Consider the following 24056-nt stretch of genomic DNA (forward strand, 5'->3'; position numbering starts at 1 on the left):
ATAGCTTTATCTTATAATTTATTTTCCATGTAAATGCATAGATATATACACCAGAAATATGTTGGTTCTTGAACAATATGAAATTTGTCAGTCTCTTCTTCTTCTTCTTTGAGACAAGGGGTTGATGTAGCCCAGGCTAGCCTCGAACTCAGAAGAAACCTCTGATTCTGGGATTAGGTATGGTGTCACCTGGCTGTATCAGTTTTCTTACTCTAAGGGAATTAGTACTTCCTTTCATCAAGTAGGTGTGTATGTGTACAATATCCCAAAGCTTTATAGAGACATAAAGCTTTAAGCTTTATGATAGAGCTTAAAAAGATAATCTTTGCTTAGCACTAATCTATAGACCCAAGGTTTGAAGGAGAGTGAGTGGGCTTTAGAGGCTTTTGGTCCTCATCTGGATTCAGAGAGTAGCGCTGTTTGTTGTTCTGTATTTTTTTTTTTTTTTATTCACTGCCATAATTAAAGCCAGCCACATTTTATAGAAGCTTCTTCTGTGTTTGGCTTAGTAATCAAAGTTTAAGCAAAGGCTTTGGGATGCCTTGTTTGGGGGGAGGTATTGGACTTTTGAAAATATTTGTGGGTTCAATTTGAAAAACAAACTTTGTAGTTTCAGGTATGATATCATGCACTAAGCATAAGTCTGTGCCAAATAAGCTTCATTTTTCTCTTGTTGATATTGTGAATTCATTTAAGTACTTTTATGTAAAATAGAGTATAGTTTGAGAAATGGAAATCATATGCCAGAATCAAATAAAAAATACTTTTGCACTGTTTATGTCAATGCATACTGGAAAGAAACTGTATATTTTTAAGACCTCCTATCCCTACTCCACAAGGGTTTCTCTGTGTAGCCTTGGTTGTCCTGGAACTTCTTCTGTAGAGTATGCTGACCTTGAATTTAGAGATCCATTTGTCTCTGCCTCCTGAGTGCTGGAATTAAAGATGTGTGCCACCACTGCCTAACATTTTAAGATCATGGTACTATTGTTCCTTCTTCTGTCGGAAAATCTGGAGTAATCTTTGACTTTTCTGCCTTTTTCATTCCCTCTATCTAGTCAGTCACTAAATCCAATCCTGCCTCACATCTCTAAGCTTCCTTTCTGCAGCCCCGCTTTTTGTTTTTTTGTAATTGCTGAAGCCTTTCAAACTCCATCATCTGCTCCAATGCTCCAAGACATCTGCAACAGCACCCAACACACATTTATTTCTCTCTCTCTCTCTCTCTCTCTCTCTCTCTCTCTCTCTCAGGCGGTTTTATTTTGCCTCAGTTTGAGGGTCAAGGGTAAAGTTGATGGTCAGGAAGGCATGTGGGAACATGAGGCAACTGGCCACACTGCATCCATAGTTAGGAAACAGGAAGAAATGCTCTCTTTAAAAATTTTTGTGTGAGAATGTATGTAGAGGTCAGAGGACAACTTGTGGGAGGTTTTCCCTTTCTAACTTGAGTTCCAGGACTAGAACTCAGGTTGTTAGGGCCACATGTCAAATTTCTTCACCAGCAGCAGCAGCAGCATGATCTGGCCAGCTCACAAGCCTTTTTCTTTGTACTTGTTCTTGTTGGCATCTCCAAATTATTTATCACTTCAGACATGTTATTTGCTAAAATGCAAATTTTAGATTATTTTTCTGCCTTTAACTGACTAGCTTTTTGTTGACTTAAGATAAGGTCCAAATGCCCAAACTCCTTGTAGATCTCTTGATTCTTGCTACATCTTGCATCAAGTTCTTTGCATTTAATGTCCTCCCTCCCTCCTATCTTCCTTCCCTAGAATGTTCTTACCTCCCATTCTTTTGTATCTGGAATACTTATCTTCCCATCTTGTCTTTCTTGTCACAGTCTGAGTTGTGCCTAAGTGCCTACACATCACTTTGCTAGGAAGCCTTCTTCCTTAGTTTTACTTTACCTGTGTTATTTGCAGTGGTGTGGTTTTTGTCTCTCAAAGTATTTTTCACACTTAGTAGCTGGCTGCCTAATTGTTCTCTCTTTTTCTGAATTAATAAATTCTGCTTGGGACAGAAATGTGTCTTATAATCTTTCTGTTTTGAGCAGCATGCCTGGTTTTTAGGAGCCATTTGATGAAATTTATTTTTTATTGTCTTTTGTCTTTTTGGAGACAGGGGTCCCAGTGTAGCGCCCAACTATTCTTTTTTCATTTTTCTGTAGCTGAGACCACAGGAAGTTGTCACTTTCTCAGTGTGTGTTTTCTATTTCAGCTCTAGGTTTCTATTGTTTGGTCATACTGGGGATTGAACTCAGGAACTTATGAATTCCGGGCAAATATTTTACCACGGAACTATAATCCTAGCTTTGGTTTTGTTATGTAGACTCTGGATATGTATTCCAGGCTGTCCTGTAACTATCTTATCAGCCTGTGCTGCCTCTGCTATGTTTAAGGTACACTAACAGGCCTGACACCTAACTATGCTTTTGCTGTTAGGAAGAACATTTACTTTAGCTTTGCATATTGTTTATAAGTATATAGTTATAAGTCTATTTGAGTACCTATAAGTATATTATATGTACTTATAAAAGTATAAAAATATGGTTATTCTTTCAAAAGATTTATTTTTATTATTTTTAATTATGTATATGTGTGTTCCTCTATGTGAGTGCAGATTACCTTGGAGACCAAAGACTTCAAATTCTCTGGAACTGGGGTTACAGTTTATTGTGTGTGGCCTGACATGGGTGCCGAACTGGGAATCGAACTTAGGTCCTCTGGAAGAAAAGGAAAGGGTTCTAGACTGCAGAGCCATTTGTGTGTGTGTGTGTGTGTGTGTGTGTGTATGTGTGTGTGTGTGTGTGTGCCTGCCTGTCTGCTGTCTGTCTGTGTGTCTGTATGTACATGTATATGTATATGTATATGTATATGTATATGTATATGTATATGTATATGTATATGTATATGTATATGTATATGTATGAGTATGCTGTTAGTGACACACCAGAAGAGGGCATTGGATCCCATTACAGGTTGTTGTGAGCCACCTGGGCAGTGCTCTTAACTGCTGAGCCATCTCTCCAACCCTGATCATTTATTTTTTAAGAGTATGATCCTGGACTGGAGAGATGGCTCAATGGTTAAGAGCATTGGCTTCTCTTCCAGAGGTCCTGAGTTCAATTCCTAGCAACCACATGGTGGCTTACAACTCTCTGGAATGAGATCTGATGCCTCTTCTGGTGTGTCTGAAGACAGCTACAGTGTATTCATATACATAAAATAAATAATTATTTGAAAAGAAAATGATCAGGATAGTTTTAAATGTTTTCAGATAAGTCCTGTTATAACATGTTTTTTGTGATGTAAAGTGTATCTAATGTAGCCCTGCATTTTGTATGATCGAAAATATTTATTCTGCTTAAATTCTTTTTTTTTTTTTTTTTTTTTTTTTTTTTTGGTTCCTTTTTTTGGAGCTGGGGACCGAACCCAGGGCCTTGTGCTTCCTAGGTAAGCGCTCTACCACTGAGCTAAATCCCCAGCCCCTGCTTAAATTCTTATAAGGATTGGTTTTATTATACTTTGTAGCAAATTATGACGTGCACAATGAACTTTTGCTTTGTGGATGAGGATATAAATCTTGTATAAATAGCTGAGTCTTTACAATTGTGAACGAGGGTAGCATGTGAAATTCTGTGTAAAATTCAGGAGAATATCATTGGAAGATAATGTGTCTTTTTTTTTTAATATTTATTTTATTTATATGAGTACACTGTAGCTGTCTTCAGACACACCAGAAGAGGGCATCTGATCCCATTACAGATGGTTGTGAGCCACCATGTGGTGGCTGGGAATTGAACTAAGGACCTCTGGAAGAGCAGTCAGTGCTCTTAACCACTGAGCCATCTCACCAGCCCGATAATGTGTCTTCTTTAGGTGCTTATTATTTAACTACTGTTAAAATGTGGATACTGCAAAGTCAGCTAAAATTTTGCACCTCCCCACCTCCCACCAAATTAGTACTTGTTAAGAGCTTGTACTCTTGCTAAGTCTTTGAATTCTATCTTCTTGGCTTTGTAACAGACTCTTCTGTTATCTTTTTTTTTTTTTTTTTTTTTTTTTTGCTTAGTGAGAATTAGAAGCAGAAAAGGCAACTTTAGAGTTTCATAAGGCTTATTCATGGGCAGTGAATCTATAAACTATTAGTTAGGTTCTAAGCTTAATGTAGATTTGCCTTTCTTTGAGACTGGGTCTTGCTTTTATAGTCCAGGTCAAACTCTCCAGTTGGGTCCTCTTCTCTCAAACTTTTGACTGCTGGACTTGCAGGCTTGTACCACCATGCACAGTTTAATGTAGATTAGAAAAAGTGTGTGTGTGTGTGTGTGTGTGTGTGTGTGTGTGTGTCAGAAACAAAGACAGACAGACACTTGCTTAAAGGGTAGTTTGGGAGAGTTGGTTCTCTTTTCACCATTTGAGTCTGGGGGATTGAACTTAGGTTATCAGTCCTACCAGTACCTGCCTTCACTTGATGAACTATCTTGCCAGACCTGATATAGATTTTTAAAAAAGGATTGTTTTTGGTGTGGTTGCCTGTTTAGGCTCTAAGTGAGTTAACTGTTGCACAGTAATATTTTCCTATTGGCCAACTAAGTTTTTTTCTTGATATGTGGGTTCAAGAATGTAGTTTATATTATTTTTCTCTGAATTATGCATAAAAAGTAATTTGTAAAGTATTCAAACATTGGATTTATTTTGGAAGCTGCATCTACCTCACTCCCCCATATATAGATTGAAAGTGATAGAACTAGCAAAGATTCTTAACAAATTGTTGCCGGGGCTGGGGATTTAGCTCAGTGGTAGAGCGCTTACCTAGGAAGCACAAGGCCCTGGGTTCGGTCCCCAGCTCCGAAAAAAAGAACCAAAAAAAAACAAAAACAAAAACAAATTGTTGCAGAACTTTTTGCTCAGTCTTGGTAATTCTCAGTACAATACTGATACATTGTTTCAATAGTCCGATTCTACAAAATGAGAGGAAGTAGTAGTACCCAGCATGATCTGGTGACTTGTAGTCTTTTGAGTCCGCTTTCTCAGTGCTGAGCTTACATGCTGACAAAAGGAAGTTCCTTGATGTGGGAAAGTGCTAAGGACAGGGGAAATAATTACTTAGATGGGTCAAACAAGTAGGCTATGCCTGCTCCTTGTCCCTTACTATTAATTTTAACCATTTTAAGATTAACAGGAGGTATTAATGTCAATTATATTTTATCAAATTCCACTCTTTAGAAAAAAACTCAGAAACAATGAGGAAAAAGTAGAGGAGATATGTAGAAGATTTTCCTTTTCAGTGTGGTAAATTTCAGCATGCTGATTTGCTTTATTTCTCAAGGGGCTTTTATAAGTTTGCTTTATTGTGTTGGATTTTAAATCCAGGCTCTTAAGTATGCATGGTAGGCAACCACTTGATCACTGACCTGCATTCCCAGCCATGGTTTTTATTTTAATTGTACCAAAACAAAATGCATCACTTTGACCATTTAAAAAGGTATAATTTCATAATTTGAAATATATGTATTTATGTCAAAGAATCTGACTTTTTTTTTTTTTTTTTTTTTACTTAGCACATATAAGTACACTGTATGTAGCTGTCTTCAGACACATCAGAAGAGGGTATCAGATCTCATTACAGATGGCTGTGAGCCACCATGTGGTTGCTGGGAATTGAACTCGGGACCTCTGGAAAAGCAGTCAGTGCTCTTAACCGCTGAGCCATCTCTCCAGCCCCAGCTTATGATTTTTTATCTTTGAGATACAGTCATGAAAGAGCTATAAGTTGTTGGATGTGGGTGGAATAGCATAGCTGTATGCCTTTTTCACCGTCGTCACTCCTTAGCAGTATTTATTGAATGCTTCTATGTTCTATGTACTACAATTATAATAAACAAACACATTTTCTAACTGGGCTTGGCACTTGACTTTGTGGTTTCACATCTTTCTGTTGCTTGTGAATGTTCTATGTGATGTCTTTAGTTAGCCTACTTTCTTGTTTAGAAACATACATCAATGTGATTTCATATTACTCTCAGTATGCATTAGAAGATGTGCATTTTTGAACAGTAGAGAACTTCTTGGTGAAGTATTCATACCAGCATTTATTATCCCTATTTCTTAAAAAACACAAGCAATCTTTACATTAAATTTTACTGCACTTTATCTACATGTGAAAAAATAAAATGGACAAACTTGACTTTAAAAAAAAGTATTTATTTTACTATTTAGTGTGCATATGTGTGCTTGTGTCTGTTTCTGTTTTTCTCTATTTGTGCAGTGGCTGTGAAGACTAGATGGTGACATCAGGTCCCTGGAGGTAGTCGTGAGCTGCCCACTGTGTGGGAGCTGTCTGTCATGTGGTTGCTGAAACCAAACCCAGGTCCCTCTGCAAGAGAAGCCAGTGCTCTTTAACTGCTGACCAACTCTTCAGCAGATTGCTGCAGCCTTACACTTTGTGGTTGCTTTCTTATTTTATGGCCCCTTGTGCCTTGGCTAGTCTGTAGTGCTGTTAGTGCTAGTCAGTCTTAGCCGAGATTACACCGCCACTTTTGAACTATTTTGTCAGTTGTCCTTTCCTACTTACTCAGATTAAATTCTGAGAATTCCACTGAGGTTTTTTTTTTTTTTTTTTTTTTTTTTTGTTTTTTTTGTTTTTTCTTTTGCAGGAGGGCATAGAATAAAAATGTAGCTTTTTTTTTTTTTAAAATTAACTGAATTTGTAATCTGTGGCATGTCTGAGTTCAGATTTCTGTTTCTTTTAAATAGTTTACCTGTTATGAATTCTATTGCAAACATTTGGAGAGGAGAGGGTTTATATTGCGGTTACCTGCAAAACCTCACAAACATCTCTATGACCTTTTAGGGCAATTTTCAGGGCATTTATTTGAAACGAGTTTGAAACAACGTGAATCATGTTTTCTGTATTATTTATCTGAATTAGAAACAGACTATTTCTTAGCATCAGTAAATTCAAAATTAGTGAATATTGTCAAATACTACTACCTAATCTTTTAAAGTTTGTTTTGTTTTTTGTTTTTTTAAACATCAGTTCCTTCTTTTTATTAACTCATACACAACTACTTGTCTTATGGTTTGTTGAAGCAGTAAGTCAGACAACACTTGCCACAGTAATGCCTGTCAAAGTGGCTACCCATGAAAACTCCAGCACCACATTCATCAGAAGGACATTCCCGACGAAGTCGGCTGATTTTGCCATTTTCATCCACCTTATAGTATTTCAGCACAGCCAACTTGACCTTCTTTCTCTTATGCTTGTTCTTCTTTGGGGTGGTGTAAGACTTCTTCTTCCTTTTCTTTTTTTTTTCTTTTCTTTTTTTTTTTTGGAGCTGGGGATCGAACCCAGGGCCTTTCTTCTTCCTTTTCTTAGCGCCACCATGAAGTCTCAGCACGAGATGGAGAGTGGACTCCTTTTGAATGTTGTAGTCAGACAAAGTACGGCCACCTTCCAGCTGCTTACCAGCAAAGACCAACCTCTGCTGATCAGGAGGAGTTTCTTCCTTATCCTGGATCTTGGCCTTTACATTTTCTATAGTGTCCGAGGGTTCAACTTCGAGCGTGATGGTCTTCCCTGTAAGGGTCTTCACAAAAATCTGCATCGTGGCAGCTGCTCCACCAACGATGGCGGATCGGAAAGCTGTTTTTTGGTTTTTTTGAGACAGGGTTTCTATATAGCCTCGACTGTCTGTCCTGGAACTCACTTTGTACACCAGGCTAGCCTCAAACTTGCCTGCCTCTGCCTCCCAAGAGCTGGGATTAAGGGAATTTATCACCTGGCAAAAAGATTTATTTGTTAAAAGATTCTATGTGTATAAGTGTATGTCTGAATGTATATATTACTCCATGTGTTCATGGAGTGCAGGAGAGGTTTATAGATACCCTGCAACTGGACTTACAGGTAGCTGTGAGCGACTTGGTGTGTCTGCAAAAGCCACAGGTGATTTTAAGCACAGAGTCATTTTTCTAACCTGAAATACCTTAAATTTTATTTTAAATACTCAATAGTGTCTGATACCTTCAATTCAACTTGGCCTTTGTTACCTTTGTTTTTTTCTATCTGTATATCATTCCAAGAATGAAGTTAGTTTGTTTGTTTGTTTGTTTATGACAGGGTCCCAGTATGTAGCTCTGGTTGGTCTAGAACTCATTTTATAGATGAGGCATGTCTCAAACTCAAAAGAATTCTGCTTCTGCCTCTGTCTTGAGTGCTGAGATTAGAGGCAGTGTCACCATACCTGGCCAAAGTTTTGTGGTAACCAAGCATGGTACATACCTGTGATCCTAGTACTCTCCAGGCTGAGACAGGATGATCTCAAGTACCAAGCCTCGAAAACAAACAGTGGGGTTGGAGAGGTGCCTATGAGTTAAGAGCATTAGTGGCTCTCACAGAGGACCTGGATTAGATTCCTAATACACACATGGTGGCTGTTAACTATCTGTGAGCTCCAGTTCCAGGCGAATCAACACACTTTATTGCTTCCACTGCCACCAGACACACATGGTGCACAGACATGAAGGTAAAACACCCATATATATAACAAATATCTCCCCTGAATTGGAGGGTATGTTTAGAGAGGAAGAGAGGAAAAGTAGTTGCAAACCCTCTTGCTGTTCTTTAATTTTTTTCTTTTGACATCTAACCTTCCTTTTCAAGGGTTGTGCCTACTATCTAATATAATACTGACTTTATCTCATGTTCCCCGCTTGGGGTCCCCCCACTGCCCCAAACCAGTTCACACTGTATCAATGTGGTCTGGTCCTAATGAGTACCCCTATTTTGTCTCACAGGTGGATACCCTAGATTAACAGGTCAGACTGCCCTCTTGTCAGATCCTTGTCTGTTCATTCCTTTATTTTCCCTTTTCTGCGATCCCTAATGTGTTGTTTCAAACGAGGAGTGGAGAGCTCTAAAGAGTGCTGTGATCAAGAGGACTAGAGAAATATACTTGTGTGCTTATTCTTCTACTAAAGGAGGCGCAAGTTCGGTTGCGTCTACAGTGGAAGAAGTGAGAATACACAAGCCAGAATTGCAGGAGAAAGTGCACTGATTTTTTTCTGATAGATAAAAGGCTCTGCAGAAAAGAGGGGCAAGGGGAATTTTGTGGGGTAGATAGGGTCAACATTGGGTTAGAGAGGTATCAGAGATGTGTGGGCAGGAGTTTGGTGATCAGGTCAGTATTTGCCTCTATCTTTTTTGAGGCAGGGTTTCCTGTCATCACACTCCTTTAATCCAGGCTACATGGCCTTTGAGTTTCCCAGGGTATGTTCTGATGCATCTGATCATGTTTAAAGATTTATTTATTATATGTAAGGACACTGTCACTGTCTTCAGACACACCAGAGGAAGGCATCAGATTTTATTACAGATGGTTGTGAGCCACCATGTGGTTGCTGGAATTTGAACTCAGGACCTCTGGAAGAGCAGTCAGTGCTCTTAACCACTGAGCCATCTCTCCAGCCCTGGTCATGGTTTTCTGACAGCAACAGAAAGCAAACTGATTACAAGAGTTTACTGGTGAACCAAGACAGTATCTTGGTTATATAACACAGGTTGGCTTTGAACTCAAGATTATAGTCATGTATCCCCAAGTCCAGGTTGTAAGACATTGTTTGAGATTGTGAATGTAGCTCAGTTGGTAGAGTCCTTGAATTCATAATCCTGCCTTCAATTCCATATCTATCCACCACTTAAACTAGGTTTGGTTGCAGACATCTGTAATCCTCACCCTTGGAGGTGAAGTAGAAAGATCAGGATTTCATTGCTAGCCTCAGCTGCATCAGTCTAGGCTACATGAGGTGTCTAACTATAAAATAAAATAGATAAAAATTAAGTTTAAAAGTAAGTTAATTAAAAAAGTATATTCTAAAGGGAAAAATAATACAGTTTTTGGAAAACCAAAAGACTCATATTTAGGTTTTATTTTGTTTTATGTTACCATGTGAGTCACTGAAAGTTTTAGAATAAAGTAGTGATTTGATCATAGTATACTGTAGGAAAGTAACTGGTAACTGGATCACATTGAGTGTGGATTATATATACTTAAAGGCAGTTGGAAGTTTGTCAGATGGGAGGTGTGTCAGATGTAGATTTGGGAGGTATTTGTACTGGGTATAGATAAACAGTAGTATACAGTTTCCTAAAAGAGAAACTGGAGAGATGAACAGGCAAAGACTGTGTGGGCTCTGAATATTCATAGAAAGAGTGGTATGGATAGGAGGTGAAGTAAAGTATTTGGAGACTAACAAGGTAATCAAAACTTGAGAAGGAAAGGCTTAAGAATGAATACTTGCTGGTATTGATGTCATAGAAGAGTCAAGAAATTTTAATTCATAAGATTGCTATTGGGTTTGGAACTTAAGAATTTATTGGTAACCTTCAAGTGTGGTATTTCAGTCATATAAATAAATTAAATTTTCTAGGGTATAATTGCATGTGATCAGTCGGGGCCTAATGACAATCTTTGGGGACATTCCTAAGATAATATCCATCTTGTTTTTGGACACTGAGTCTCACTGGCCTTAAACTGGCCTTAAGCTGGTTGGTTGTCCAACTTCAGGGATCCACTCTCCTCTTCCTTCCCAACAGTAGGATTACAAGCGTGTGCCAGCCACAATGCTTGCTTTTTAGAACATGGGTTCTAGGGTTTGAGCTTAGGTCCTCATGCTTGAAAAGCACTTCACTGACTGAGCTACCTACCAGCCCCAGGAATAAATATATTTACTATTTAAGCACTTGTTTAAGATGTTTGGCATTAAAGGAACATATTGTAGAAAATAGAGACCAAGAGATCTCTGCATAGAGGAAAGTAGAAGGAAAGAAGGAATAACATAGGCATTATGAACAGATATTAGGGAAGGGTTACTGAGGTTAGAAGAGTAGTGGTATGAAGACATAGGCTTATAAATAGGTTAGTATTAGACTTTCCTTAGAGTGTAAGTGTATTTTCCTGTATATGGATTTACAAATATGTTGGTTCTGAGCCTTTGTTAGTGCTTATTTTGCAGCCAGCCTTGCTTTTGGTTTAAAAAAAAATCACAGAAAATAAATTTTATAGTAGAGAGTAGTTGAAGTTTTTCCAGAGGCACAGTTTAAGAAACTGGGATCAGATAAATCAAAGATATGACAAACATATTAGTGGTCAAACCAAACCAAAAAATGATTAAAAAACTTATAAGAATGTTAAACTGTCAAATATATACACTATCTAGTTGTATACTCCAAAATAAGAGAGGCCTAAGTGAACTTTAAAGTGCACCTTTCAGAGTCTCCCCACAAGTGATGAAGTAGGGTTTTGAAAGGTTTCTTAACTTCAGTCTACTGGTTTTGTTTGTTTTATTTGGGTGGGTGGAGTTCACTAGTTGAGTCCTCAGTTAATGTGACTTGTATGCATTGTAAGAGAGCATCCATGATATAAAAAAATACCTTTGTGGTATAGATTTGATTTTTTATTTTTTTATGTGAGTGTGGTTTATGTATGTATATTTTGTATGCATGCTTGCAGAATCCATAGGAGAATGCCTTGTGCTCTGCTCTATAACTTACCACCTTTTCCCTTGAGACAGGGTCTCTCACTAAGCCCCATGAGCTAGGACAGCAGTTCGCAAGCCTCAGTAGCATACCTGTCACTGCCTCTCTTAGGACTGGTGTCCCAGGGGGCAAACATGACCATGCCCAGCTTTTTAAAAATGTGGTTGCTAGGGATTCAAGTTCAGGCCCTCGTGCTTGTTCTACAGTGCTCTTTACCAATGTGCTGTCTCTCCAGTCCCTTCAACTCTTTGCTAAGATTTATTTTATATATGTGAGTATACCATCACTCTTCAGACACACCAGAAGAAGGCATTGGATTCCATTACAGATGATTTTAAGCCATCATGTGGTTGCTAGGAATTGAACTCAGGAACTCTGGAAGAGCAGTCAGTGCTCTTAACCACTGAGCCCCAACTATTTCTTTATGATAAGAGGTATTTACTATTTGCTAGTTTTGCCTTTCATGTAATTTAAGATTTAAAATGTATGTCTAGGCTAAGTGAAATTTCAGTTGGATTTAACAGGGAGATTTTTTTTTTTCTTTTTTTTTTTTCGGAGCTGGGGACCGAACCCAGGGCCTTGCGTTTGCTAGGCAAGCGCTCTACCACTGAGCTAAATCCCCAACCCCAGGGAGATTTTTTTTTAAAAAATGCTTGTTAATGTTTTTGTTCTTGCATTCTTAAAATTTCTTTTTAAAAGCATTTATTTTGGGGGACAGGACATGCCACAGTATATATGTGGAGGTCAGGAGACAATTTGTGGGATACTATTCTTTTCTTTAACTATGTGGCTTCTGGGGATTGAGCTCAAGTTGTTGGGCTTATTGGCAAGCACTTACCTGTTTAAGTAATCCATCCTACTGGTCTCCTAAAATAATTTCCTGAAAAAATTAAAAGGTTTTTTTTTTTTTTTTTGCCATTGAGCTTGAGGTGTTCTGACTAGCAACGTGCAGATGTTTGTTGCTATTTCCAACGTGCAGATGTTTGTTGCCATTTCCAAGGATTGTTTTGAAGACTCACAGCTGATGTTCATGAACTCTTGACATACCAGTCTCAGGAAAATAAGTCAGAAGGGCTCGAACCTGAGAATCACATAAAACGAATGAAGGGAAGCTGTTGATAGTACACAGATGTTAAGTCTGATCTTACCTTAGAGCTTTTAAAGAATATCAGTGGTCATAAACAACTTTCCTTTCTTTTGTTTCGGAAGCCTAATCTTTCTACCAATCCTTTAGCGAAAAACAGAATGAATGGTGTGCTAGTCAGTATTTGTCATTATGCCAGGTATCTATCTGAGAGACAGGAAGAGGAAGCTACTTGAGATTACTGTTTCAGAGGTTACAGTTCACGGTTGTCTGGTTCCATTGTGTGGACCTGTGGGAAGGCAGAATAACTTGAATATAAGGCATGGTAGTGTAGAACTGCTCACCCCAGGCAGAGAAGGGACAGGAGAGAGAGAGCCTTTGAAGACATATTCCAGTGATGTGCTTCCTTCAGCTCGGCCCACCTCTGAGGCTTCTCCTACCATTCCAAATAGCACCATATGCTGGTAGTCCAACACACGAGCCCGTGGAGGATTATTTTATCTTCCACATACAGGTAAAAGCAAGTGTTTAGATAGCTGTGAATGAACAAGGAGAAAACAGTCTACATGCTCAGTATCTGTGTAAGTTAATTTTTCCATTTCCTTTAGAAGCTTACTGTATTGGATTTTTTGAAAATCTTAATTTTGAAAAATTTTGAAAGTCTTTAGCTTTAATTGCCTGAAGGAATTTTCTTGAGTTATATCTTTCTTACCATACCCTTAACTATAAAATGTAAATCATGTGTTGGCATCTTGTTCTGAAACAGTTGAACATTTCAATACCATTAATATGGAGAGAAAAAGATACATTTTAGGGGTTGGGGATTTAGCTCAGCGGTAGAGCGCTTGCCTAGCGAGCGCAAGGCCCTGGGTTCAGTCCCCAGCTCCGGAAAAAAAGAAAAAAGAAAAAAAAAGATACATTTTAGTTATTTTTCTAACCAATTCTAGTGATTTTTGTGCTTAATGTGACTCATTTTTTAAAAAGACCATGTTTGTGCTGCTTGCCTCTGCCTCACTATGTAGCCCAGTAGTTCCTATGGTGGAACTTAGATCCACCAGCCTTGTGAGTGTTGGTATTAAAGGCATGGGCTACCAGGCCTGTCCTGTTTTCCTCTTAATGTGAGAGGCATTCATTTATTTCTTTTGTCCTCTAAAACTTTTTTTTTATTTCTTCTCCCTTTTCTTTTTTTCCTTTCAGAACTTTGTAGCTTTTTAGTTCTTGTTAGATAAAAAAAATCCCAGAAATATTATAAACCTTTTAGTTTATTAATGCTTAAAGCTTATGCCTTACTTTGGGACCTTGTTTGTTCTCTCTTCTCATAGATAAAATGTAAAACTATTCACTAGCTCTCCCCTCATGTTAGATGGGCATTCTTATAACCTTGCTCATCGTTTGCCTCGATTTTGTTTAAAGTGTCCGTATATCCCAAACAAGAAGCCTTCTTCTATAGGCATGGCACTCACGTTACTTCAGTGGGTTAGTGTGGCAAGGCTAGCCCTGTGTGGTGCGTAGATAGGTGGGTGGAGTTGTGACTTTGTCCACCGTCCTTACTCTAAGCATAGTCTGTTGTGATTTTCATTGCATACCTTGCTTAGAAGTAGCAGAGCTAGGGTTTGGATTTGTGTCATTCTCTCATATGTTGCAAGTTCAGGAATATATTAGTAGTCATATTTATCACCTCTGCAGATGACCTTACCTTCCAGCTCTTGTAAACATTAACTCTATTCCAACTATCATTTTGTGCTGTCTTACACTTTCTCTGCCACTGGTGAGCTTGCCATCTTTTCTGTTTTCCTTCAACTACCCCTTTTGATTTCTTTCAATGATTATCTTTTTTCTTTTTAGGAGTGGCATGGGATGGGATGGGAAGTTGTGTCAAAGTCCCAATATGTAGCCCAAGCTGGTCTTGAACTTGGTTGTAGCTCCCAGGTTGGTCGCATTCTCAAATTGATCATCCTGCCCTGTTTTCCAGAGTACTGGGATTATAAGCATGTGCCAAAAAGTAATCCTTGATATTTTCATTTCTGAGATTAGAAATCTTACAGTTCTTTCAATACCCATGATCTTTTGCTTAATTACCACACTGTGCGTGTTTTGTTTAGATGTATGTTTTGCTTCTGACTACTAGCTTCTTTGGGTTTTTGTATGAATTGTGGTCTAATTTTCTACAAGACTTTCCACTACTGCCAGATTAGTCTTCCTAATCCATAACCCCAGTCACACTTGATGCTCTGCTCTATTCTGTTTGCCTTGTCCTTTCTTTTTATGTAACCCAGGCTGGCTTTGAACTCACAGTATCTTCTTTCAGCCCTCTGAGTATTCAAATAATTGTGCACCCCCATGTCTTACTAGTCCCATCATTTTTTTGACCCAAGACTTTTTTGTTGAACTATACAGTCAAGGATTTCACATTATTTTTGTAGTTGTATTTCTTTTCCTCTTCTTTCTTTTGTTAGTTTATTATTTATTTAGTTAAACAAGGTCTTTATATGCTGGCTAGTTGGGAAGGTTTCATGTATATGAAACCTTTCGGTTTTCAGTTCTGCTCTGCACTCACCTTACAGATGAGTATGATGCCTAATAGGTATCCTTTTCCATTCAGAGAATGTGGGACCAAGTCAGTCTCTCCATCATCTCCATCTTGGTTAGAAAGTCCACATAATGTCTAATAGTATTAGCCCTTATGGTACCAATCACACAATGCACATTTCTATGTGTTGAGGATTTATAACTTCCCTCATAGCCTACCTCTGCCTCTTTCCCAAGTGCTGGAGTTGTGCTTGGCCCTCCTACTGTTTTCTGAGTTAACTCTGACTTAAAACCAAGCCATGTTATTCATTTTGCAAGTTACAATTTTTTTGTTATTGCTAGCTCTTTTAAAATTTCACTTATTTATTTATTTATTTATTAAAGATTTTCTTTGGAGTTGGGGATTTAGCTCAGTGGTAGAGCGCTTGTAGCAAGCGTAAAGCCCTGGGTTCGGTCCCCAGCTCTGAAAAAAAAAAAAGATTTTATTTATTTATTGAATATAAGTACACTGTAGCTGTCTTCAGACACACTGGAAGAGGACATCAGATCTCATTACAGATGGTTGTAAGCCACCATGTGGTTGCTGGGAATTGAACTCAGGACCTCTGGAAGAGCAGTCGGTGCTTCTATCCATTGAGTCATCTCTCCAGCACCAAGATAGGCATCTCTTTTTTTCTTTCTTTCTTTCTTTTTTTTTTTTTTTCTTTTTCTTTTTCTTTTTTCTTTTTTTAGGAGCCGGGGAACGAACCCAGGGCCTTGCTCTTGCTAGGCAAGCGCTCTACCACTGAGCTAAATCCCCAACCCCAAGATAGGCATCTCTTATAGACACAGCTTTTACGTTTTTGTTTGTTTGTTTGTTTGTTTTGTTTTTAATCTTTTTGAGGCACAGTTTTACATTGCCCAAGTTGACCTTGATTTGGTTGGTCTTTAACTCTTTTTTTTTTTTTTTTTTTTTTAATTTCTTTTTTTCGGAGCTGGGGACCGAACCCAGGGCCTTGCGCTTCCTAGGCAAGCGCTCTACCACTGAGCCAAATCCCCAACCCTGGTCTTTAACTCTTGATCTTTCTGCTTCTTAGGTGTGGGATAACGGGCACAACATGCTGCTACACCCGGCTCCCAGCATAGAGCTTTGTTTACAGGTTGAATACATTTTCTGCCTCACGCTTATGAGGAAACACATTCAGATTAACTGTTGTATTTTTGCTATTATAGACTCGATCGTCTTTTTATCTTACTGGATACGGGTACTACCCCAGTTACAAGAAAAGCCGCTGCACAGCAACTTGGAGAAGTGGTGAAACTTCATCCTCATGAATTAAATAATTTGTTATCTAAGGTAAGAACTCAGCGTTTTCTTAGTGTAATGCAAGCATAAAGACTTGTGGACAGAGAAACAATAGGAAAGGTAAAAATAATCCTAAATGACCTTGTGGTCTCTAAATTCCATTAAATATCTTTACTTCTTAAAATATTTTTTCAAAGTTGCTATTTGTTTAAAAGATATAAAGTATTTAAATCAGTTTTAGTTGTTTAAGGAATCTGCCAATATTGAAACTTTTGCTTGTGTGACAAATTTGAATCTGACCCAAATTGCTAATGAACTAAGTTGTTAATCTGGTTTGTTAGTGGCCTAACTTGTTCTTAATGGCTAATAATTATATGGCAGTTGGTAGTTTTTCAAATGGATGAGTGCTCATGGGCAATACTTGAATATATACGATATCAACTGACCTGTTCGGAATGGGAGATTTTCTGCTTTGGTGGGTCACTGTTTCTGTAATCCTAGTATATGTTTTTACCTGTGCAGTGGCTGAATTTTGCTTAACTCTGTGGGTGCCTATACATTAGTATTTGACAAACGTTAAATTCTTTGGCATGCAGAATAAAGCAGTGATACTTTGGGTGATGGAGCATATGACTGCCCAGACATTGGGAGCCCTAAGGGAGTCTAGTCTAAACCCCTCCTTTCATTCTTATTTGTCTCTCCCTGAGACATAGGGGTCAGAGTTATAAATTCCCTTCAACACATAGAAATGTGCATTGTGTGATTGGTACCATAAGGGCTAATACTATTAGACATTATGTGGACTTTCTAACCAAGATGGAGATGATGGAGAGACTGACTTGGTACCTATAGGCCCCCACATTCTCTGAGTGGAAAAGGATACCTATTAGGCATCATACTCATCTGTAAGGTGAGTGCAGTGCAGAACTAAAAACTGAAAGAAGTTTTTAGGCCCCACCCCTCCCCTAAAGCTGTGTAGCTTTTTTTTCTTCTTCTTTTCTTTTCTTTCTTTTTTTTTTTTTTCTTTTCTTTTTTCTTTTTTTCGGAGCTGGGGACCGAACCCAGGGCCTTGCGCTTGCTAGGCAAGTGCTCTACCCACTGAGCTAAATCCCCAACCCCAAGCGGTGTAGCTTTAACTGTCCTGGAAGTTGCTTTGTAGATCAGGCTAGCCTCGAACTCAGATATCTGCCTACTCCTGCCTTCCAAGTGCTGGGATTAAGGGTTGGCTCTATCTCCCCTCCCCCCCCCCCCCCAGCTGGGGACCGAACCCAGGGCCTTGCGCTCGCTAGGCAAGCGCTCTACCGCTGAGCTAAATCCCCAACCCCTTATTCTTTTCTTTTTTAAGTTTAAGATTTATTTATTTTATGTATATGAGTGTTCTGTTTGCATGTAAATGTATATGCCAGAAGAAGGCATCAAATCCCATTACAGATGGTTGTGAGCCAACGTGTGGTTGCTGGGAATTGAACTCAGGACCTGCTGGAGAACAGCCAGTGCTCTTAACCACTGAGCCATCTCTCCAGCTTAGGAGTTCTAGTCTTTTTTTTTTTTTTTTTTTTTTTTTTATTCTTTTCTTTTTTTCGGAGCTGGGGACTGAACCCAGGACCTTGCACTTGCTAGGCAAGTGCTCTACCACTGAGCCAAATCCCCAGCCCCAGGAGTTCTATTCTTAATTCTCACTTCAACACATTAACTGCTGTCCAATTGTTCTGAAATATTTGTCTTTAATACCTTCTTGTCTTCTTTTTTTTTAAATTCTTACTCTTAATATTTTCCTGGTCTCTTTGGTATAGCTGTACAGATGGCTTAGAGATTGAATTTTTGCTGCTGTTACAGAACTGGGTTTTGGTTTCCACACATGCACATGGTGGCACATAAACTCTGTAATTCCACTTATAGGAGATCCTATTCCATCTTCTGGTCTCCAAAAACACCAGGCACACATGTAGGTGCCCATACAGGAAAATGCTTAATGTATAAAATAAAAGTAAGTAAACACTCCCATCCAATTTACAACCACTAGATATGTTTCTGTATGTTTCGTACATCACTTTACATACAGCAGGCATCACAGCAATTAATTTTTTATTTTTATTTTGCTTTTTTTTTTATTTTGGAGACATTGTTTCTCTGTGAAACTCTGGCTATCCTGGAACATACTCTGTGGCTAGACTGACTTTGAACTCAGAACTCAGAGATCCTCTTGCCTCTGCTTCCCCAGTGCTGGGATTAAAGCCTTGCACCACCATCATTAGGCACACTAATCTAATTTTAAAATGTTTATATCACAATAGAAAGATGCCATGTTTCTTCTAGCAGTTGCTTTAGCACATACTCCGTATGTAATTACAAATGCAGCCATTTAACTAACTTTGTGACATGTCTGTTTTGTGCAAAATAAATTGTGCAGTGTGTGGTCTTTTATGACATGTTTCATGTAAAATAATGTGTTCATATTGTAGTATGTTTTATTACTTTATTCCTCTATATTGCAGAATGATATTTAATTCTGTGGATACGAATGGACAGAATTTACACAGTGTATACCTCTTATGTTAATCAGCTGGTGGATTTTATGTTGTAAAAAAAATACTGTTATAAAAATTTATGCATCTTTTTATTGTATGGACATATATATTTTGGTCTATTCTTTTTTTAAGTTTATATTTATATGAATGGATGTTTTGCCTGCATATATGTTTGTGTGTGCAGTTACTCGTGGAGCCCAGAAGCAGGTTGTGGATCCTTTGGAATTGGAGTTAAGGCATTTTGGGCCACTGTGATGTGATAGGAACCTGATGAAGTGAGGTCCACTGCAGAAGCGGCATGTGCTCTTAACCACAAACCGTATCTCCAGCCCACCTTTCCCCTTTAAAATGATCAAATTCTATTAGTTTTCTTTTTCTTTTTTTTAAAGATTTATTTATTTATATGAATACACTGTCACTTTCTTCAGACACACCAGCAGAGGGCATCAGATCCTGTTACAGATGGCTATGTGAATGTTGGGAATTAAACTCAGGACCTCTGGAAGAGCAGTCAGTGCTGAGCTATCTCACGAGCCCCTACTTTTAGTTTTCTAATAGTAAGAAATGTACCATAGTCAAAAGACAAACATAAATGTGGTAAAAATCACAACTTGACAGAAGATTAATTCCATATTCTATTCTACAAAGTATTCAGTGAGGTACAAAAGGAAGTAATCCAACAGGTATGAACACGTAGCTATTAAAAAGAATGCTAGTCAGGGTGGTGCACACCTTTAATCCCAGCACTGAGAAAGCAAAGGCAGGTGGATTTCTATTGAGTTTGTGGGCAGCCAGGTCTACATAGTGAGTTCTGTCCAGGCCATTCAGGGTTTTGCTATGAAACACTGTCTTCAAAAAACAAATCCTAACAACAAAATCAAAACTATGTATAGGTAGTATAGTTGAAAACAATAACCACCATTCCTGGTTTATTACTTGGGTTCTAGGGATTATTGAATTTAGGTCTTCATGCTTTCCTGGCGGTAGCTTACTTACTAGTTGAGTTATCTTACCCACCCAATTTTGCTTTTCAGTTATTAAATTGTGATGTTATTTTTAAAATGCCGTAAAATATTTTATTTTCTCTTTTCCCAGTTAAAAATGGTAGTGAGAACAAGAGAACTGTCTCAGTGGGTAAAGGGGCATTCTGCCCAGCCAGTAACCTGAGTTCAATTCCTGGACCCAGAGAACGGAAGGAGAGAACCAATTTCTGCAAGTTCTCTGACTTCCACACATGTGCTAGCGTAATAAACACAAACACACGGAACAGTGATAATTTCTGTGAATAATCAAATTTTTGAGTTTAATAAGTTTAAATAAAATGGTGAATATGTATTTGAAGGATTCCAGGTTATAAATGAATAACAAATTAATATTTTTTCTGGTTACCTGGTACAAACTTTTGTTTGATATGTAATTGTTTTATTTTATAATTTTAAGGTATTAATATATTTAAGGAGTGCAAATTGGGATACTCGGATTGCAGCAGGACAAGCTGTTGAAGCTATAGTGAAAAACGTGCCTGAGTGGAATCCAGTGCCAAGAACCAAACAAGGTACCTTTTTTTTTTTTTTTTGGTTCTTTTTTTCGGAGCTGGGGACCGAACCCAGGGCCTTGCGCTTCCTAGGCAAGCGCTCTACCACTGAGCTAAATCCCCAGCCCCTACAAGGTACCTTTTAAAGTAGAAAAGTAGTTTGAAGTAAAACATAATTGTAGATGAAGTATGTGGTTTAATAATTTCCATTTTGATTTAAGGGTTAATCTTCATGTTCTCAGCCTTGCTAGGAAAGAAGATTAAGTTATTTTTGCCTAAAATTTTTTTTAAAAGCATGTGAGCAATAGCTTGGTTTTCTTTTTCTTTTATTTTCTTTCTTCCTTTTTTTTTTAAAGTTTTTTTTTTTTTTTTTAAATTATATATGGGTACACTGTCGCTGTCTTCAGACACACAAGAATAGGGCATCAGATCTCATTACAGATGGTCGTGAGCCACCATGTGGTTGCTGGGATTTGAACTCAGGACCTCTGGAAGAGCAGTCAGTGCTCTTAACCACTGAGCCATCTCTCCAGCCCAACATTAAACTTAAAAAGAGAAACTGCTGGGTAAACAATGTTTTCATGTGTTATTTCTAAAATTATTAAATCGTATAGTATATACTAAATGTATTACTGCCCTTTAAGGAGTGAATATTTCTGAATCAATTCCTTTTTCACTGTTGTTTAGAATATTGTATAGTGTGGTATATTTTAAACTTTAGCCTAGTTTATATTTGGTTACTTGGCAAGCTAATTCTTTAGTCATGTTTTCTCTCATTTAGGGGCTTTGTCTTGTTTGCTGTTTTGATTTTGTGTGTGTTGAGGATTGAACCCAGGGCCTTGCAGATGAAAGGTTTTGCCTTCCCAAATTAATGGGTCTTTGTGGCTGGTCTCTGTGGATAATGGTATAGAGGTAAAAGATTGCACTTATTTTAGGATTGCCTGTGCCTGTGTTTTAAAGCAAACATATGCCTTTGAAAAGGCTGCAAGGCATACATTTTAGTTAAACAAACTTTTATTGTGTATTACTTCATCTAAATTTCATGTTTTGGAATCCGGCAACACAGTGTCTTTTATGTTACAGTATGAGCTCTATCAAAGGACAGAATTACAAGTTTAGTTTTCAGGCATTGAGGGTTTTGTTTTGTTTTGTTTTTTTTTTTATAATAAATGTTTCCTAGTTGAGAATTCAATAAGGAGAAAGTAGATTAATTTTTAGTCGCTTAATATAAATCTTATCTTTCTTAAAAGTTTTTGCTTTTATTTTTGATCTGTTATTTTGAGTTTTTGTGTTAATTTGCTTTTATCTAATGTAAACCCAGAACCTTCTCATTTCTAGCTCATTATCCCCAATTATCTTGGTGAATAGACACAGTGTAGCTCATTTTAGGGAACTAATTATATTAGCATTAAAATTTATACTGAAACTGCTTATAAGAAAATATTCATGAGGTTTTGTTCTTTGTTTTAAGTTAAGTGGTTACACTTTACAGCAGATGGTTACAAATGCTGGATTAACTCTTGTGTTAGTAAGCTGTAGTTTAACATTTGTAGCTGACCTTTTTTGGGAAGAATGTAGAGCATTTTGAAGATCTTGGGTTTCAAAAGGGTGTATAATTTCAGTAGCTTGTCATGAGTTTACAAGTGGTATGGACAGCAAGTCTTATTGAATGACTTGTTTATATCCTGGCTGTTCCTTAGACACAGGGAGAACCAGTGTTTTTAACTTACTTATGCATACATTTTGTGCATGTTTGTCTTCAGATTTAGCAATACAATTACCTCATGCTGTAACTCTGGAGGTCTTTAACCCTTAAACAGTAAATTAAAGTATAATATTTAACATATACATCAACATGAGGATTTCTTCCAGTAGTATACTTTCATGGTTGGAAACATGTATATATACCCCCTTACCATTTTTATGGTTTGTAGAAGGGGAGTTACCAAGTTAATAATTGATTTTCAGAAAGCTTAAGAACTGGCTGTAGATAAATCACAGTAGTTTTTCTATTTATTTGTTTCTCTTAAATATTAGCCAATTTTTACAAGTAATGATATACCATGTTCTTTCACTCTGATAAAAATAATATTTTTAAACTTCATCTAGAACCCACAGAGTGTTCTATGGAAGATTCATCTACTACAGATCGATTAAATTTTGACAGATTTGATATATGCAGATTGTTACAGCATGGGGCATCACTTTTGGGGTCTGCTGGTGCAGAATTTGAAGTTCAAGATGAAAAATCAGGTTAGTAGTCCTGGAGAAGTCTGAAATTTTGCTTTCAAATTAGTTTATAATTTGTGCTGTGTAATATATAAGGAATCATGAAATGTAAATTGACTGAAGTTTTTAATGCATGGAGAGTTACGGGTAGATAAAGTGACCAACAGTGCTTGTTCTAAAGCTGAAGTAATAAGAACCAATACAAATTGGGGCAGTATTTTCACAGTTCTGGGAATTTGAAGGTTATTTTATTGTTGTCTTATCTTATGTTTTGAGTAGTGTTAGAACTTGTGCCTATGTCCAAAGTAAAAAGTTGAAATTAAAATTAAACCTTGGTAGGTAAATGGCTCATTATCTTTAAACTTTCAGAATTCTTAGATGCACAGGTAGTTGAATACAGTGCCTCATATTTCAGAATGCCAGCTCATTTGGAGGCTGAAACAGGATCATCTGAGTCCAGAGTTTGGAATTAGTCTGTGTAACATAGTGAGAGCTTGCATCAAAAAAATCCAAAACCAAAAAGGGTTATTATAGGAAATTGAATGTTTTTCCTACTTAAGATTATAGCCTTTAGTAGAAAAAAAAACCCTTGTTTTTAATGGATTTCTGTAAATAAATAAGCTGTCTCTTAATTTAAAAAAGGGGGCAGGGTGTCACATACTTTAATCCCATCAGAGACAGGTGGATCTCTTGAGTTCCAGGCCAGCCTGGTCTGCATAGTAAGTTCTAGGCCAGACAAAGCTACACTGTGAGATTTTTTTAAGTGATAGATGATTTTGATTATGTATGGTCTGGCAAATTTGATTTTTTTTTTTTAGCCATTTATTATTTTATATGTGTATATGTAGGTAAGGAGCGTGTGTATCATGCTGCACATACTAGAGTTAGGAGAATTTTTCAGGGCTGGAGAGATGGCCCAGCCGTTAAAGGCTAGGCTCACAACCAAATATATAGGAGAATTTTTCATTTCTTGCTTTCCACTGGGTGGATTAGTTCCTGCATCATTTCACATTGCCACCTATTGCAATTTGGTGGGATCCAAGGGATTGCATTTCTTTCATGCTGCAGCCAGAGCTTTTTTGATATGCCAGAAACTGAACTTAAGGCATTTATGCTGCAAGATCTACTAGTGAGTTAAACCCCACCTCTTCTTTCCTTCTCCCACGTTAGTTTGGGTGTTTGTATGTGGGTATATGTACACATGTGTATTTGTGAGGGCCAGAAGTAAACCTCCTGTTCTTGTTGATTTTTCAAAACCGGGTTTCTCTGTGTAACAGAGTTCTGGTTCCCTCTGTCCAAACCCTAGCCATCAGTGATAGCACACAAGTGTGC

At 37.7% G+C, this 24056-nt stretch overlaps 1 protein-coding gene and 1 pseudogene across 2 annotated transcripts in view; one reads left to right on the plus strand and one right to left on the minus strand.

Moving 5' to 3' along the window:
• Positions 1-24056, plus strand: part of Btaf1 (B-TFIID TATA-box binding protein associated factor 1) — a 90730-nt gene that overhangs the window by 1563 nt on the left and 65111 nt on the right. The window contains exons 1-4 of one of the 2 annotated variants that reach the window (NM_001191917.1): positions 13703-13737; positions 16361-16484; positions 20402-20516; positions 22605-22748. In NM_001191917.1, the coding sequence (NP_001178846.1) occupies positions 13703-13737; positions 16361-16484; positions 20402-20516; positions 22605-22748 (418 nt within the window). Of the gene's footprint in view, positions 1-13702; positions 13738-16360; positions 16485-20401; positions 20517-22604; positions 22749-24056 lie in introns of those variants that run through there. The other variant, XM_006231332.5, reaches the window with a different exon arrangement.
• Rps27a-ps28 (ribosomal protein S27a, pseudogene 28) lies at positions 7029-7644 on the minus strand (annotated as a pseudogene).

The sequence above is a fragment of the Rattus norvegicus genome, chromosome 1 (genome assembly GCF_036323735.1).
Source record: "Rattus norvegicus strain BN/NHsdMcwi chromosome 1, GRCr8, whole genome shotgun sequence".
Taxonomy (NCBI): domain Eukaryota; kingdom Metazoa; phylum Chordata; class Mammalia; order Rodentia; family Muridae; genus Rattus; species Rattus norvegicus.